This window comes from Desmodus rotundus, chromosome 9, assembly GCF_022682495.2.
Source record: "Desmodus rotundus isolate HL8 chromosome 9, HLdesRot8A.1, whole genome shotgun sequence".
Lineage (NCBI taxonomy): Eukaryota > Metazoa > Chordata > Mammalia > Chiroptera > Phyllostomidae > Desmodus > Desmodus rotundus.
In genome coordinates this window covers 14,227,256-14,245,084 of record NC_071395.1, presented here as the reverse complement: position 1 = coordinate 14,245,084, position 17,829 = coordinate 14,227,256, and the positions used below count along the sequence as shown (strand labels likewise).

The window sequence follows — 17,829 nt, the reverse complement described above, 5'->3', positions numbered from 1 at the left end:
GAAGGCACCACGCTCTCCTCGCACCGTGCTCTGTGAGAGGGCATAGCAGGTGGCATGGGAACTACTGCAAGCTCCATCCCGTCCAAATCATATGCACAAGCTCAGAAATTCGCATGTCAAACAGCACACGTCTCGGCATCCCGACAGGGCGCATTTCAGAACGATGAGCGACGCACCGCGGCGTGTGGAGAAACGCAGCCGCTGGGGAGGGGGCAGCCTCATCACTATACGCAGCTATTACCCACATTTCATCCCCGCGAAACTGACATTACAAATGAGCGGGGAGTGTGCGGAGCACTCGAGCATCTGTGACATATCATTACGGAAGAATAGTTCCAGGAATCCTAAGTCACAATTACTGCTTTCAAATGGGGAAAAAAGGGCAAGGAAGAAGAAAAAAATAACAACTGTTCAATTAAAAAGAAATATGTGCATGCCACAATTTAGCAGTGGCTACAATCAACTAGAAATCAGTTTTTATTTCACAACAAGAGTTAATAAAATCTTTTTTTTTTTTTTAAACCACAAGAAGGAACAGAAGTCAGAATAAAGTCTAAACCAGAATGAACTATCTCCAACCCCCGGTCACAAGGCTCAACGGGGTCCAAGGCCAAGTATTTATTTGCAGATATTGAAAAAAACCCCGTACTGGCTCAAGCTAACATATCACAGCCCCAAGTTTCACACTACTGGTCACGTGATCCTCCAAGGGCCGTTCCTCAGACAAGCAGTCTCTTCTTTTATGAAGTTAACAGTTCATCCAAAAGGTCTATACTAATCAAGCTCCTTTACTTTTTAAATGATGGAACCTCTTAACAGAGGAAAACAGGACTTTGAAAGAAATATTTCAGGAAAAGGTGAAGCTAGGGAGTTTCAGGAAAATGTGTGATAAAATTCCATTGCTTTTCCAAAACAATAAAAACTAGTTTCCCAAGCCCCAAACACAAAGGCAGAGCAGAAAATAAAAGTGTGTTCTCGAATTACACTATTCCTAAGGGAAACACACTTTCACTTATTAGTTCGATGACTAATTTTCTCTATAGGGTTACTTTATTTACAGAGGAAAGAGACAATATAGACTGAGTAACTCCCAAATGTGTGTGTGTGTCTGTCTGTGTATCCTACAGAAACATACAGCTTTATGGAGAAAATTTACCTGTCTTAAATAAACATTTAGTTACATGAAGAGAAGATTTTCAACAATGAAACAACAATAGACAAAGACACATAATAAAACAGCACTTGTCTGTCTAACCAGAGAGCAAATAAAATGACAGCCCAAAGCGAGAAAGGTTATAGGCTAAGAGAAGAAAGAAAAGTTGCTCAGATACTAAATAAGACTGATCTACGAGCATCAATGTGGAGACAACAAACACACCTTTCACGCAGGCCACCTAGAAGGGCAGCGTCCCCGTACCTCTGACTGCCATCCTCCTGCTCAGGAGCAGAATCTAGGAAAGTAATAAATATATGCCCACAGAAGCGCTGGCCTGGCCTTCGCCCAAGTCAGTGACTTCAACTGCTCCACATTAATAACAAAAGCTGTACAGAGTGGACAGGCAGGGAGAGAGGAAGAGATGAAAGATCGGTGGAGACTTCTAAGAGCAAATCTATCTCCTATTAAAGAAACTGGCCAAGCACTGTTCAGAACCAGCCTCCTCAATGGAAAAGATCAGTTCTCTTTTTGAAGCCTGCAGCTCTCCCATGCCATGGTTTTAAAGTCTGCATTAAACTCTAACCAAAAAAAAAAAAAAGATTTGCATTGGAATAGACTGTAGTAATCACAGAGATGTGCATGCCAGGGACTGTTCCGTGCGTTTCACACAAACTGATGCAGGGGAATCTCCCACCACCCGAAGAGGTAGGTGCTTTCAGCCTTAGTTTACAGATCAGGAAACTGAGGCACTGAGCATATAAGTGGCTTTTCCAAGATCACGGAGTTAGTACAGCTGAACCCAGGCTCTCTGGTTCTGGAGGCCAAGGGCTTAACCATGACACCAGGCTACCCCGCACCAAATGCTGCCAGCGCATGCCGCCCCGTCTGCCTAAACCTTAGGGAGGCCTCAGTCACTGCGCCTCCCAGCGCTGCGTCTTGTGGCTGCTCCCACGAGTGGAGCAGAAGGGCGACAGCTACCTCGCTCTGAGTGCGTTTTTGTATCAGCCCCTCCGTAAAAGATAAAGGCTCTCACTGATCATGTGCCGTCAGCCTTACGATGATTATTCACATTTTACAGATGAGAAACGGGGATTCCAAGGGGTTAACTAACCTGCTGAACGTGAACCTGTTTCTGTTTGCAAGAGTCCATGTTCCTGTCCTTACAGAAAGCATCCTTCCTCCCCAGGCAAGGTGCATCCCCGAAGTGGGCGACCCATCCAAATGCCAAGAGACCATCTCCCGATCTCCGGATCGTATTGGAACTAATTGTTTCACAGACAAATGCTGCCTGAACGATGGGAAAGAACAGGGAGAGTGAGGAAAGAAAGGTCAGTGAAATTCCAACACAACAGAAAAAAAAACCCTCCCAAACCACAGGAACTTCCCAATTAGGTCACAGAAACAACAGAAAGCAGGCTCGGGGTGTGCAGCAGAGACCCGAGCTGTAAGTACAACCGTGTGTTTCTGACGCACAGAAACCCAGCTTCTGCGAATAGTACTACCTTCTAAATGCACTAGAGGAACGCACTACTAAAAAGGAACTCTGTGGTCCAACTCCTTTTAAAGTCAAAAGCTCTTTTATCATAAACATCCTCTCATTTGCTTTCTAAGCCTCTGAATATCCAAAATCATGTATAATCTATTTTACAAACACAATGAGGGACATAATAATCCAAAGGATCTCACATGGGTTTGGAATGTCATTCTGCCCTAAAACCGAAGAAACAGACCATTACTCATTGCTAAGTTGCCTATCACATCAACAAATAAATTAATTAGTGTCTCCATCTAGGCTACGAATTTCTTGAAATAAACCGAGTAATAGGGATCAAAAGCCTGGCGGTGAAAATAAGAGTGTCGTGAGACCGTGACTCACAAAACATACAGACATGGGGCTTCAGGGTTCCATCTCCTCACTTTGTGGGCAAGAAAACTAAGCCCCAAGAAGCAAATAATCTTTTTTAGGTCTTCACTAGAACCAGTGGAGAGTTTTTTGTTCTTTTTGTTTTTTATCCTCATCAGAGGACATGCCCATTGATATTAGAGAGAGGGGAAGGAAGGGAGAGAGAGAAACATTGATGTCAGAGAGAAACATTGATTGTTGCCTCTTGCACACACCCCAACAGGGACTCAAATCCACAAGTGAGGTGTGTGCCTTCAGCAGAATCGAGCCTACAGCCTCTCGGTGCCTGGGACAACATTCCAGCCAACCGAAGCACACACCGGCCAGGGCTATTACTAAAACCAGTGGGAGAAACAAAACTAGAACCCAGGGCACTAACATCCCGGCCAGGGCACTAAATTCGGTGGGTGCTTCGTGGTCCAGAATCAGCTCCCTCTAATGATGGAAGATAACCAGTACTATAAGCTCTGAAAGAGCAGGAACTGTGTCGTATTTCCTGTTTCTAAGGTCCTACAAATTGTCTTCCTTAATAAATATTACTACTCCTCCCTGTGTTGGGGGGAGGGAGTCAGAGGGGGTAGAGTAGGCTACCCCTTACTTCATTTCTGCTCTGTGTAGCTTGTCAGGTAGATCCTAGGATCTCAGCACACAGCTGTGCAAAACCAGTGCCACCCACACAAGACCCAGATGTAGTGTCTTAAGGACCAGCTGCTATGAAAGGACCCAGGAGCGGAAAGCACAACACACTTGCAAATCATTCACCTGTCCAGGTTAAGAGTCCTCTGCTCCAAAATGAATACGTTGCACTTCCTGACCTCTAAGGCTTCTTCCAATATTAAATGATATTATTCTGTCTGGTCCTTACATTTACAACTTCACACAAAAATATTTTAGTAAGCCCCTTCTGATCTGCCTCTTTGTTTGGTAGGCTACTGTGAACCTTACATGTAGACGAGTAGTCCCCACCCCCACCTGCCCCAGTGAGCAAGGCAGGGAATGGGAAAGCTTTTCTCTGTGGGCGCCGAATCCTCACCTCCATTCCTAATCCTACTTCTTCCAGAAAAGCTCCTTGGGTCTGGGGGAATCAGGCCCATAGCATTTCTGTTTTGACTCCCAGATCAGGCCCAAGGCTGGACCCGTCACGTCAACAAATCTGGTGCCAGGCTGCAGACAGGCTGCCTCTGTTTGGTATCAGGTGAGACCTGAGCAGGAGAGGCCCCTTGTCAGAGCTGGTCTGCAGAGGGGTCAGCCAGGAGTGGGGAGCCGGGCCGAGGCCAGAGGCACAGGTCAGAGAGAGGCCAGGGCCACCGGGAGGCCAGCCCACAGTGAGCCCTGGGGTGTAATCTAAAACCTGAAGAGGCAGTTAAGAAAGAAATACTCAGACAAGGAAAGAACAGGAGAGATCTGGAGACTAGAAAAATGAGAGTGTTGGTAGGAGGGGAGAGAGAGTACCTTGGAAATTCCAACTGTCTCCAAAAAGCCAATGTTACTGTCTTCTAAGTGAGTCAAATAACATGCATTTACCGTGTCTGTGGGCTAAATGGGACATTTTTAATTGTTGTTTGGCATAGTTTTGCAACTAATACATGTGTGTCAAGACAAAGAAAGGCCAGGACATAGAATTTTCATTATTAAGGAAAGAACCAGAACTGATACTATATACTTGTCTAGAACTTTATAAATTGCCTTCATGCGTACTTCCTGCCTGATTCTCAAGACGACCTCATAACATTTGAAGAGACTGAGCCTTGAGAGGTTGGTGCAGTTGTCCAAGATGCTCAAACCGTCCATAGCTTCTCTTCCAGTCCGCCTGGGGCTCTCTGCCCCACCACCAAGTCTCTAGAACGGCTTCCCCCCCACACCCACCTTTTACGAGAAATAAAACTTATTCCTTATTCATTTTTAATTTTTTTTCAGTTTTATTTAATTTCTAGCACTGAAACAGGTTGCAGGTTGAATATCGATGAACAGCGTTTGGAGATGTGGCACATCATTGTCCCTGGTGCTACGAAGCCTGTGGGCATGTGATGGGTTAAGCAAATTTGGCGGGCTGGTGTGGAAACTTTACCACCACATGTGCTACATATGCTACACTATTGTTTCTATGGGCAGCTCTGTTCCAAGTTCCAGTCAACGGACTTAAAAGAGATCTTTTGGAACGCAGGAACATGGCCTAAAAATAATCACCACTGCAAACTTAAGGAATGTCTTGGATTTCACTTTTCTTTTTCATTTCATTTAAATGTGTGCAGACGCACACAGAGCCTGTTTTCACTGAGCTGCGGGGCCAGCATGAAAAGCTAAGCATTGCAGTGTAAGAGACGAAATTTCATAGAACTCCCACGTGTTGCGATTGTGGGTAACAAAAAGAAGTGGGAAAGTCCCCTTCTGCCCCCAAACTCTGCCAAGACATCTGACATGCTCCCGTCTGCCAGGACGCCACAGTTCAAGTCAGAAACCACTTTTTAGATAAAGCAGCATAATGTTGTAATGATTCAAAAAGTTCAGAAAGGACGTCCTGCCAGAACAGCTAACTTTTTGAAGCCCTCCAAAAGATCTCTTCTCAAAAAATGTCTCCCAGCCAAGGGATTTCAAATATGCAAAGCAGAATAGCAGCTTTTCAGTTATGAATTTTCAACAAATCATCAACATACATGGTTGAAAGTTTTTCCATGGAGAATTGAGGTGCTAGTTTCAAGAAGATAAAAAACAGTCCAGATGACATATACAGAGACAAATCAGAGAACGGTTGTGATCACTGGCTATTAAAGGCCACAGGTGACCAGACATCTGGGTGAATTCAATTAATAAGTTCTGATGCTTTCTGACTTGTGAAAAGTGGATTGACCCGTAACTTTTCAGAAACATTCCTGTTCCGTAGATTCAGAGGTGACTGAATTATGCTTAATCCTCACCAAACAAAAACAAAGAGCAAGAACAATCAGATGAAATTGCAACATGACAGTCGTGATAAAAGAGAGTTCTGACAGAACTCTGCCAGCTGGATTTCACCCTACCTCAGACAGCAGGGACCGCGCGGACCCTTTGGGACAGTCCTTCCAGCAGAACGCTCAGACAGACAGACAGACAGACAAAGAGCGACAGGGATCAAAACAAAAGGCAGCTGACACGCTTGAGAAGCTCGGAGTTGCCCAATTTCAGTCCCCAAGCGTCTCAGTCTGCCGATCCTATAATTTTTCATGAAGGACAACGTAAACCTGTTTAAAGCTGTTTGTAATCAAAAGGTACAAAGTGTGAGAACCAAATTCGCTTAGTTATTGAGATAGGTCTTAAAATAACCACAAGCAGCTAATGTTTAATTTGGTGTTCTTACCTCTCTGGGAGAATGCTCGGTAAGATACAAAATGCCCTTATAAAACATAACCTGCAGTAGAAAGACTTCATCAGGTAGGCCATTATCTCGATTACCTGGATATAAAAAGCAAGCATTTTTTGAAAAAAGCAGAGTAGTTTTACTTCACCCTCTGCCACTTCCTTGTAGGCACATGCACTTAAAATAGTCTCCTACGAAGCCCACAGAGCTCCACGGGGCTGCTCCAGACACCCAGCCGTATCCTGGTGAGTCTGCCCTGTCCTTCTTCATCTGGGAAACGGTCAATACCCACATTAAATTCTGTTCTTTTTTACTGGTGCTAGCTTTTAGTTTTCCTGGGTTATAATCCTTTGCTCCCCCTTATCTGTTTTCATAAGGCTATGTTTCCTTTTTTGAGTGGCTTCAAAGTAGACACACTTGCCTGACCTGTAAGTAAACTTAAAACAGAGAAGCCTACAGGCCACAATCAATAGTACCTCAAACACTTGCCTTGCTTCTTTTTCATACCCACTGATTCCCCTGGGTCATAGTTTCTTCAGGTACAAAAGAGTGGTGGTGTGTGATGGAACGGAGGTGGGCGAGGAGCAGCAGGAGACACCACACGCTGAGGATCCCTAACTTCCCTTCCAAGCCCCAATTTCTTCTATTTGCTGGTTTCTTTGGTCTGTCTCTATCCCAGACATGAACTCCTGTAGAGCAGTGGTTCTCAGGCAGGGGCAGGGGGCATCTGTCTGGAGACAGTCTAGGTTGTCAGAGCTGGGGGTGGGGTGTGCTCCCGGCACCTAGTGGGTAGAAACCAAGGATGCTGCTAACTAAACACCGTGCGGCACACCCAGGCAGCCCTATAACAAGGACCACCCGGGTCAGCCAACAGTGCCCAGGCCGAGAAGTCCTTCCATAGAGTCACAAACCTGGGAAACGGAATGATTAAATAGTGCATGCCATTTCCCAAAATATTTATTACAACCTTTCCTTTGCCTAGACAGGCAGCTCAGGTGTTTCAATTCCTGAAAGGGAAGCAGAAAGCAACAGGACTTATTCACAGCTCCTTCTCTTCCCCTACCCCCTTGGTCTCTTATCCGTCCCTCCTGAATGACCATGCTGGGAGGCACAATGAGGACACCAGGGTCCCTGCCCTCCAGGGGACACCATCCAGTGAAGGAGACAGCAATCGACAGAGCGAGGAGAACTTGGATAAAGCAAGCTGCAGTGTGGTTTGCAAAAGCCCGTAGGTTCTTTAAGGACCCATTAGGTATCAAAACCGCATTTACTCAGCAGCTATCACTAAGAAGCCTTCATGAGCAAGTTTTAGGTCAAACTTGCCTAAGTAATTGACACAGGTCAATCCAGCTAGAAAAGCTCAGTTACATCAGGAGTGTGTTTTCTCTCTACCAAAACGATGAGATTGTGTTCCCGAGCCAGGAACATCATTTCTGTCCTTCTAAGGAATCAGGCGGTCGAATGTCCCTCCACGAAGACTAACAGTATTCCGGGTATCATTCGGTCTTCTGGTCCTACAAGTCACTGGAGTTTTTACAGGGAGAGGAAAGGGAAGAAGGCCCAGCGGGCAGAGCAATGAGCACATAGTGGGAACCACCTGCTTTCTAGGATGTTCTGGGATGTATCTAAGGGAATCGTATGACTTTTCTTCCAGACCAAGACACTTCTGAGAGTGAGTTACGCCGGGATGACAGTGTAAACTGGGACAAGTGTTCACCAAAGCCGTGACAGCTACGGCAGCACTGCTGAAGCACCCTCAGGGGACAAGGATGCCCACGTGAACCTGGAAGAGCCACAGGTACCAAACCTAAGTAAGACTTCTACTTTTTCAGTCAACAAAAAATCAGTTATGGTCCAAAGGAAAGACATTTGGTACTCAGTATAAAATCAACACAAAACACACCCAAGCAAACACCAAATCTGGAAAGCCTGAGCGTACTCTCTCCATGAAGCTCAAGTGTAAGGGTCCCACAGCTGTGTGCATTAGGTGGGAGTCAGCCTCTTCTTCCCTGCACATAAAAAGCAAGGGGAACTACTAACAGCCTCTGGTCTTTAAGCTTTAACACACGGATCTTTCCAAGATACTGGTCCTCTAGCCTACACAAGCACATCACTGGAACCTGCAGTCAGTCCAAACTCTCAGTTACAAGTCATTTGACTTTACAGGTTTGCCACGTTTAACCACATTCTGATCCATAGACACTTCTCTGTATCAGGCAAGAGACGGCCTCAGCCACTTTCCCCTTCCAAGCTGTACTACCTACCAGCAAGGTGCACGGGTTCGTGGGCATTTGACCAGAGCTGAGATGTTAAACATTTAATCTAGAGAATCCTAGAAAACAGAATACCAAATTCTTTGGAAAATAAAGTATATCCAGGAAGAAGGGGGTCAATACTATCTTTTTCCTAACCCACAAATAAGGAGGTCTCAAAAGAAAACACTGTAGTCAGACAGGAAGCTCACGAATGAAAAGCCAAACCAATGACATGTACTAATGCTCTGGGTTCCTACTGACGGCTGCATGCACGAGTTCACTGCTTGCAGCTGTGTTAGGATGCTGGGGTGGTGGGGGTCCCCAGGAAGACCTCAGGTACAGCAGCAGCAGCAACTGTGACAACACAGCCACTCTCGCACTTTCTTTTGAGCTTCTGAAAAGCGAGATAAAAACCCTGGGGAGGATGATACACCCTTCACAAGAGTCAGAAAGTCAGGTCACTCAACGTCCAGTTTAGCTGAGTGTTCTAGATCTGATCGAGAAAAAGACTTCAAACTGGAAATGGTAGCACATCCTAAAAAGAAGGAAGAAAGGCCACTTTTAAACTTTCGCCTCATCTCCTCCTCCGGAGCCCAGGCCGTGACTACTGGTCAGCTCCTGTCTACACTCGAAGGTGGAGGCTCCAGGGAAGGAGAAAGGGTGAATTACAGACAGGTAAGGTTGTATTGATTAAGAAAAAATTCAACCTTGCAGTTTTTAGGTCCATGAATTATTAAGACTTGGGAGTAGGAGGAAGCAGCAATGGCTTAGTGCATTTCCAATGTCACAGTGCATTTCCAATGTCACGGCCACTATCCTAATGTTTTTTGATAAGCCTGGGATCAGAAAAATGCCAAGTATCTCTTCAGTCCTCAAAACTGTCTGGATAAAATGAAAAATGTGAGTTGGATGGCATAGTGAAGGTGTGCGCAGTTTTTTGGAAGGCCATCCTAAAAGAGCATTAATTATTAAGAGGCTGGAACCTGAAGGAAAGGTCTGGTGTCATTAGTCTTCTTTAGTTGAGTAATTATATTAATCACATAGATGAAGCTTGAGAATATGCTTATTAATTTTGTAGATGACAAAGTTAGATGACAGACGATGTTCAAAAGAATCTTGCTGTAGAATTTATAATTCTGCATGCACAGCGGTGAGGTGACATTCTAACAGAGATAGATGTTGCCCTGGCCAGTGTGGCTCGGTTGGCTGGAGCATCATCCTGTACACCAAAAGGCTGCAGGTTCGATCCCCGGTCAGGGTACATACCTAAATTACAGGTTCAATCCCTGGCTGGGGTGCATATGGGAGGCAACAAATCAATGTTTCTCTCTCATCAATGTCTGTCTCTCTGTCTCTGTCTCTCTCTCTTTCTCTCCCCTTCCTGACCAGACCAAGGGAACAAACAGTCTACTAGGCATGAACCAAACCACATCTAGAGAACCAAGTTAAATTCTGGAAGCAGCATTTTAAGAGAAAATTAATTATCTGAGGAAGACCAGGTCGATTAGGAGTACAGAAGTCATACCACAGGAGAAAGTGCTGAAGGTTGGGTTCTATCTAAAAGGCTACAGAGGGACCGTCCCATGAACAAATTCTGTCTGTCAGTGTCCCCCTCGAAGGTAAATGCAATACTCCGGGTCTAGCTGGACAACGAGAAAGCGGAGGAAACACGGCATTCTACTTACACAGCCTAAAATGGAAGTAGGCCTTCGGGCAACTGCACTGCACAAGATGACTCACAGTGCATTTAGACCAAGCCTGACCCATCGCTGTCTCTTGTGAAGACGGTTAACAGCTGATGGCCTCAGCAGTTATTGCCCTTGGACGGCACGTTACAGGTTTGTTTGCTCAACTTCTGCCTCTACCCACTAATCTAGAAGCCCCGTGAATACAGGACTTTTGTCTTGTCCACAGATGAATATCCAGCACCGAGAACAAGCCCTGACCCAGAGCAGACATTCAATAAACACCCGCTGAATAAATGAATGACCATTAAACACCACAAAAAGGCTGTAATGTAAAGACAAGATAAAGGGCAAGACAAACCTTCCCAACAATCAGAGCTATTCTACCACAGAACCAGCTGCTTCTTGACGCAGGACTTTGGTCTCTGTCACTGAAACTATTCAATTAGATGTTGGATGACTAGGAAGTCTGCATTTTCTAGATGCTTGACCTAGGTAACCTCAAGTATTTTTGAGACTCTACGATTCCCCATAGAAACGAGTCCCGTGTATCAATGGGGATGACTAGGATGTCCCATTCTATACGGAAATCTCTTTTTATAGCATCCATTCTGTACAGTTTCCATGCCTTCCCCCACCAACCCCACCAGATCCACTCTCCACGAGTTCCATCCTACTCTGAGCTTGGGGAGGCTGAACTGCAAAGGACCACACGAAACTCTTGCTCTTCAGATTTCGACTGGCTTTGGCCATAGGAAACCTAGGGCAAGGAGCCTAGGGTCAGGGACCGACTGCCTGGCTACGCCCCTGTGTGTTCTTGATGGACGGCCATGCCCCTTGACCAGAGACCTCAGCTTCTGCCAGGCAGCCATTTCTACACAGCCCCCTCTCGTGGCATTTGGCAATGCTCCCTCTTTTTTCCTTTTGTTCTGGGTGCTGGCCCCTGCCCACCCCTCTTACTTGCCCTTATATTATGCTCACTGGGCTCTATATTTTGGTAAGCTGTCTTTTGATGAAACATTCCTCCAATTATCCAATTTGAATGTTGCCCCCTGCTCCCCACCAGGCCCCTGACCAATGTCCCACCTAAGTGGGTACTCGTCCAGTTTCTGTTCGAACACGTCCCGGGATGGGGACGGAGCTCCCTGAGGTTCAGAGAGCTTGCTGCCAGGCTCTCACTGTCAGATATGTCTCCTTTACGTTCAGCTGACCCTGTAATTCTTGTTTGTTAGTGTTGGTGCAACTAGGACAGTAACGCCAGGGCTTTCACTTATTTGAAGCCAGTTTCCAAAACCAGCCACCTGGGTGCAGCCAGACAGCCCATACAGGTTACAGTTAGCCTTGTGTCTCCGCGAAATGGCCTAAGCAGCTGGGTTTCCTGTGCATTCTCCAAGAGCTAGTTCCCAGTTTAGTAAGCAACTTGGCTTCCTATCCAATCATTCCCTCAGAAACAGGAAGCAATGTCAGGGTATCACGCAACAGTATCAGATCGTGGACACCAATGGCAGTTATCAGGAAACTGCCCATGTTATGTTCTTACTCCAGATGTGAGTTTGTGAAAGAACAAACACCACCGGACTTCTCTTTTTCATCTTTTATGATTGAGGCTTATCTTTTGTGGTAAGCACTAGAGCAATAGGAAATATTCACCCTGCATTGAATTTATCTTATAAAGAATGTATCCAGTGGGAAAAGAAAGTCTTTTCTCATTGCCAACAGAGTGGTATAAAATGAGTGAAATTGTTTTGTAAGGTTCAGTCGCTCCTTGCTTGGCCTAGGGACATGGCAAACATGAAGCAAACAAAAGATCAGGTGTGAGAAGTACACATAAAACCAGATGAATTTAGACAAAGGAAAATAAAGACATCTCTATATTATGTTATTCCATAAAAAGGAACCACATCTTGACAACTGCACAAAATATGAAGAAAAACTTCCTTAGGAATCTACTGCCAAGAATAACTACTTATGCACTGCAATTAAAATATTTTAATTGTACATATTTATAGAAATTTGGCACATCTTTGGCAACTTAGAGAGGTGAGAATGGAAAGGATAAAAGTGAAAGTCAGAAAGCTTTTTCAAGTCCTACTGCAACAAGTTTTCAAACTGTTTAAACATCTAAGTTTTAGACAATCACAAGGTGATGGAGTAGTATCATCTACTCCAAAAACAGCACAGTCCTATTTGGGGGACAACTGGTAGGGACAAAAACAGAAACTAAGAGAACCCCAAGAATCTGGTGCTTACCTCTTCCAACACTGGGCTGCTGACCGGCCCTTTCTCTGATCTTTGCCCACATATTAGCACTAGAACCTACGAAATTTCTCTGTCATGCTAGTAAAACCCCCGCTCACTCTTTCTTCTCCAAAAACAGGACTTACCAGTACATCCTTCTCCCTTCTCAAAGCCCTGTGGATGTGCCTAAAAACACTAGCCCAGAATCAAAGGCCACGCTGCACCCAAGAGGAGCACTTTGTGAATGGCCCATCATGGGAACTTACAGACCCTCATCCGGATTTGCAATCCTACCTCCTGACTGAAGGCGGAGCCAAACATAGCTTCAAAAAGAAGGAAGTTGTACCCTCAAGCCCTTGCACTTACGGTAGAACATTTAACAGTCTGTTTTATTAAGGCTTCAGTGTAACTGGCACTTACTCCTCGGGAAGGGAAAAGAAAAAAGCAAACATTTGCTGACATATCCAAACATGACACATCCAATATAAAAGTGAAAAGCAACTGCTCTGGGCTCTCCTGCAAAGGGGCCCCTCCCAGTGCTCTCCTCACGTGATCAACATGTGTTCTCACTCTCTCCCTTTTCAACTTGGGGCTTTTGAGTATATTTATAAATAAATACTATAGAAATTCCTTTCTAAAAACACTGAAAATTCCCCCGGCCCTGCTCCTGGATATGGAGTCCAGTTCAACAAACATTTATTGAGTTCCAACGGCGGGCCAGACATGAGATCACTGCACCCATTAACAATGAGAAGGCAGGTTTTTCCAAAATGAGTTATCCGCCTTAACTCCTGAGACAGTTTTTTGGCATCCAACTAGATATCAATTACAGCCTTAGCCTTAGGACACCCAGGTGATCTCCAATGATCTCATTCATTACTTTAAAAACTATGTGTTGATTTTTGACTATTCCCAAGACTACTTCGGATGGCAACAGAAATGCCCTTGTCTCATGTATTCAAATCTGAAATGAGAGACAGGTATACAAATAGCCAAAAGCACAGGTTCAAACTGTGGAAAGGAAAAGAACTGTGAGAATCTGAGGGAAGAGACGTCGCTTATTACTCGTGGGATCAAGGGAAAAATTTAGAAAGCTGAATTTGAAATAATCCTCAAAAAAAAATAGTGAAGACCCAGCGGTGAAAGGTGAGGGGCTAGAACACAGAGAGGTAAGAGAAAGGAGCCGGGAAAATCAGAGAAGGCCTTGAAGACTGTACAATTTTTAATTCAACAATAAATTTAATGCATTTTGGATAATCAAACTGATGGATCCATGCCATGGAATGGCCATAACAAGGCACGAGGTTCTGGTGGATGCCGTGACATGGAGGGGCTTGAAAACCGTTCTGCCAAGTGAAAGACACCAGACCCAGAAGGCCACATATATCACATGCTCCGTCACATGAAATGTCCGGAATAGGCAAATCCATACAGATAGAATGCAGACTGCTGACTGCCGGGGGCTAATGGGGGTCTGTTGGGGGCACCTGAGGAGTGACTGCTAATGCATATGGGGCTTCTTTTGGGGGTGATAACAATGCTCTGGAATTAGAAAGTGGAGATGGATGCATTGTAAAAGAGTAAACTTTATAGGGATTATAGCTCAATAAAACTATTATAAAAAACAAATTAATCCATTTTAATATTTATGTTTATAAAGAATTTGTATAGCTAGGCTGTTTTGTCCCATACATTTTTCCCACTTAGACATATGTATTAACTATGTATAGAGAATACCACATACATGCTGAACAGAGGACATGACAGCAAGTTGAAATTTTTTTTTAAGAGTTTAGGATTCATTGCTTTAGAACTTTCCTGAAAGAAATGAATCTGCTATATTCTTAATCCCTAAATCATGTTCACTTTAGGTATTAAAAATAAATGATAAAAAAGTGTAAGACATATGAAACTCAATATTTGAACACAAAATAGTCGTTAGTATAAGTGATTAGTGTCCTTTATATGACATCAAGTTTAATTTTCAAATGGCATTTTTTTAAACCTGAGGCTGTATCCCATTGTTTATGTGTTCTATGACCACATAAAAAAGAATAATCACACATTATCGGATGTTAGGTTTCCTTTTGTGTTGGTGGTTCATTTATTTGTTCTTAATTAGACAAAGTGGGCCAGCTGTTAGTATTGAATTTATTGTGTCTTCCTCTAAGAAAGGGTCAAAGCCTTTAGAAAGCTAATAGTGTCTTCTTCTGGGTAATATCGACCGTAAATTTCTGATTTTGTATTTTGCTATAAAACAACGAACTTAGAAAAACCTCAAGTATAAGCAAAACTTGGCTCATCACAAGCAAAAACATAGCTTAATTAAAATTAAATGTTCACTTTAAGAGTAAAAGAAAATGAAACCAGAAAAGGTAATAAACCCATGAAGAGCCTACCAATTCCACACCATGTGCATATATACGTCACGTAAAACGGAAGGAAAAGGCTTCACAGTGTGCAGACCTCTGGATTGTGAGGTGGCCCCAGCTTCTAAATCTAAATATTTGCCTCTATGATAGATGAAATGATCAGTATTTATCAAGGATCTGTTATGTACCCGTTATCAAGAAAAGCCTTTCCCTTATTTTACATTTGATTCATTCCTTTGCAATAATGTGATTTTCTTCTAAAAATGGAAACTTTAGTTAAAAACAATCTTCCAATAAACTTGCCGAAGTGTCTCTACTTTTAATTTCTAGAATGGTGAAACAGTAGGTATTGACTGAACCGAGTTAGTATAAGTCCAGTTGGTTCCGATCACTGAGGATTCTTGTCAATGCCAGGCCACGAGCTCTTTGTTAGCAGAGGCGCTGTGACGGGTACCTACACGGGTCATCCATCATTCTGGGTGGAACAGAACAGCAAAGCATACTTACAGGATCGCCGAAGCAAATTCCTGAATAATTTATGAACTGTTCTTTCACTACAGCCGAACTACTCTTCCAACGTGGGTTTTCCATTTCCCATAATTATGGGTAGCTGAATCCAGCTAAAGATTGGTTTTTACATGAAAAGAAACTGCTAAAACGATAAATAAGAAAGCAGCAAGGCAGTAAAAAATGTAGTGCTTTGGGAGTTATTTAAAGAAGAAAACTAATACTCTAAAATGTATGAATTGTACAAAATGTACAAATTCTAGTTTAAGCACCAGTTCAGAGGTTACCCCGTTATCCTGATCACCAAGTGGGATTTTAGAAGCTAGATCTGTTTCTCTCCAGGTCCTGGGAGGAAATAGCCATTAATTCACTGACAGAAACAGTTAATATGTTACTTGCATTACAGACTTTAATTTACTCAAAATAAAAGAGATTCACCAATAAAGAAGTTTCTGGTTAAAAACAGATTTGAAATTAACTACCAGGAAACTTTTCCAAGTTTCGGCACAGAATAAAACTATTTCCAGAAAGTGCAAAAAAGGCTTATTTTGTTTTATTCCAGGGAGTTGTAAGTGTATTTCATAAATGTCTGTAAAATCTTTTATATAAACAACCAGATTTCCCGTATTCCAGCTCCCAGAAACCAGGATTTGTTCCCTGAGCATTTATGAAGACACAGAGGTGAGTAACTAGGGGGAAAGCACACCTCACTGCAATGTTTTTACTGGTCTGAAGACACACCGTGCATGTGCACGCGTGTGCGTGGGGCGGTGGCAGTGAGGCAGTGACACACATGTGCTGTGAAACGGTGGAAAATTACAGGAAAGCATGTGGAAAACACAAGCAATTACTTGTCAATCCAACACCCATATTCAGGGGTGGGCAAGAGCAGGTTTACAGTTGTAATACAAATAAATAATAAAATACCTAATAAATAATAGTACAAGAATTAGCTGTGTTTTGTGTACTCATAACTGTAAACCTGCTTTTGCCCACTCCTGTATATTATGCTTGTGGACTGCCCTTCCCCCTCCCTCCTTTCTTCTTTCTCTCCCTCCCTTCCTCCGTCTATTTCTTTCTTTCTTATCCTCACCCAAGGATATGCTCACAGATTTTAGAGAGAGAGGAAGGGGAGAGAGAGAAAGGGAGAGAAACATCGATCGGTGGCCTCCCATACATGCCCTAATAGGGGATCAAATCTGCAACCCAGGTATGGGTCCTGACCAGGACTTGAACCCACACTTTTGTTGTACGGGAGGAAGCTCCAACCAGCTGAGCCACCTGGCCAGGGTGGAATACTTCTCCTTTCAGAGTAATAGCCCCTATCATTCTATGTTTCTGTCTGGTTCATGATGTGCCTGGCTACATTCTTTTTATGATAAAAAGCCAGAATAAAAGTATAAATGGTTGCTCCTGGATTTTGCATTCTTAATAATAAAGACAGAGATCAAATTTAGAATTACTTAAAAGCTGGAAAGGCAGGGTTATTGCTCTCAATTGTTACTCATGAATGTGAATATGCTTGCTGCATTACTGCCTAGAAAGGCACTTTATAACAGAACCATATATGACAAGGAAAATGAGCAAATGAATAGAGCAATTGAGAACCACGGAATTACTGAATTTCAGAGCGGAAAGTGACCTCGTATGCTACATGAGTCCAGTTCCTATGTCACTAGAACCCTGACTGTGACCTTGCCCAGACAGAGCCCCTGTTTTATTCATGTGTGAATCCTTCATATGAGGCCCGGCATGTGCCAGGCACTCTGCACATACGTTTGAAATAAACTACCGTGTTTGTTGGATAAATGAAGTTCACTTTAATGTAATTGTTTATAATCTCAGAATGAGAGACTTCTGGCTCTGCTCCTCTACAAAGAAATGGCTCATTGTTCATTTATATATTGGTAATGAATTGGTAATGAATAAAAGCCTGAACGGGAGATCGTGCAATGGCAGTCCCCAACAAACAGAAAGGTCGTAATCCAAAAGTTTGTAGGAAAGCAGATTTATTTGAACTCAGAATGCATCTTCCCATACAAATAATGTTGTACACAATGGTTCACTTCTCTGGCCAGCCTACGAAAGCTTCCTTAATTGCAGAGTTCCAACAGACCAACCACCGTGCAGAAACTGCACCCTGGACGATGCGTCTAGCACCCTGTCATGGGAACCATCTTTTTGCTGCTGCTGGGAGGCAGGCTCCTTCGAGGTTAGAGACCGGGGGTGAGGGGGGTGAAGAAGAAATCCGACCAGGGTAAAGTCGTCAACGAAGATATAGGGAGAAATAAAAGCTTACTCCCCTTACTCGCCTCCCATTCCTCACTCATTCACCAAACGGGCGTATTTCGAGGTCCATGCGTGAGGCCCTGTGCTAAG

General features: G+C 43.7%; 1 protein-coding gene across 6 annotated transcripts in view; it reads right to left on the bottom strand.

The window, feature by feature from the left end:
* GAB1 (GRB2 associated binding protein 1) overlaps positions 1-17,829 on the bottom strand; it is a 112,358-nt gene that overhangs the window by 68,021 nt on the left and 26,508 nt on the right. The window contains exon 1 of one of the 6 annotated variants that reach the window (XM_045202596.3): positions 2,268-2,715. The exons of the other annotated variants lie outside the window; for them this stretch is intronic. Coding sequence (XP_045058531.1) covers positions 2,268-2,306 — 39 coding nt within the window. The 5' untranslated portion in view covers positions 2,307-2,715. Of the gene's footprint in view, positions 1-2,267; positions 2,716-17,829 lie in introns of those variants that run through there. 6 annotated transcript variants of the gene reach the window in all.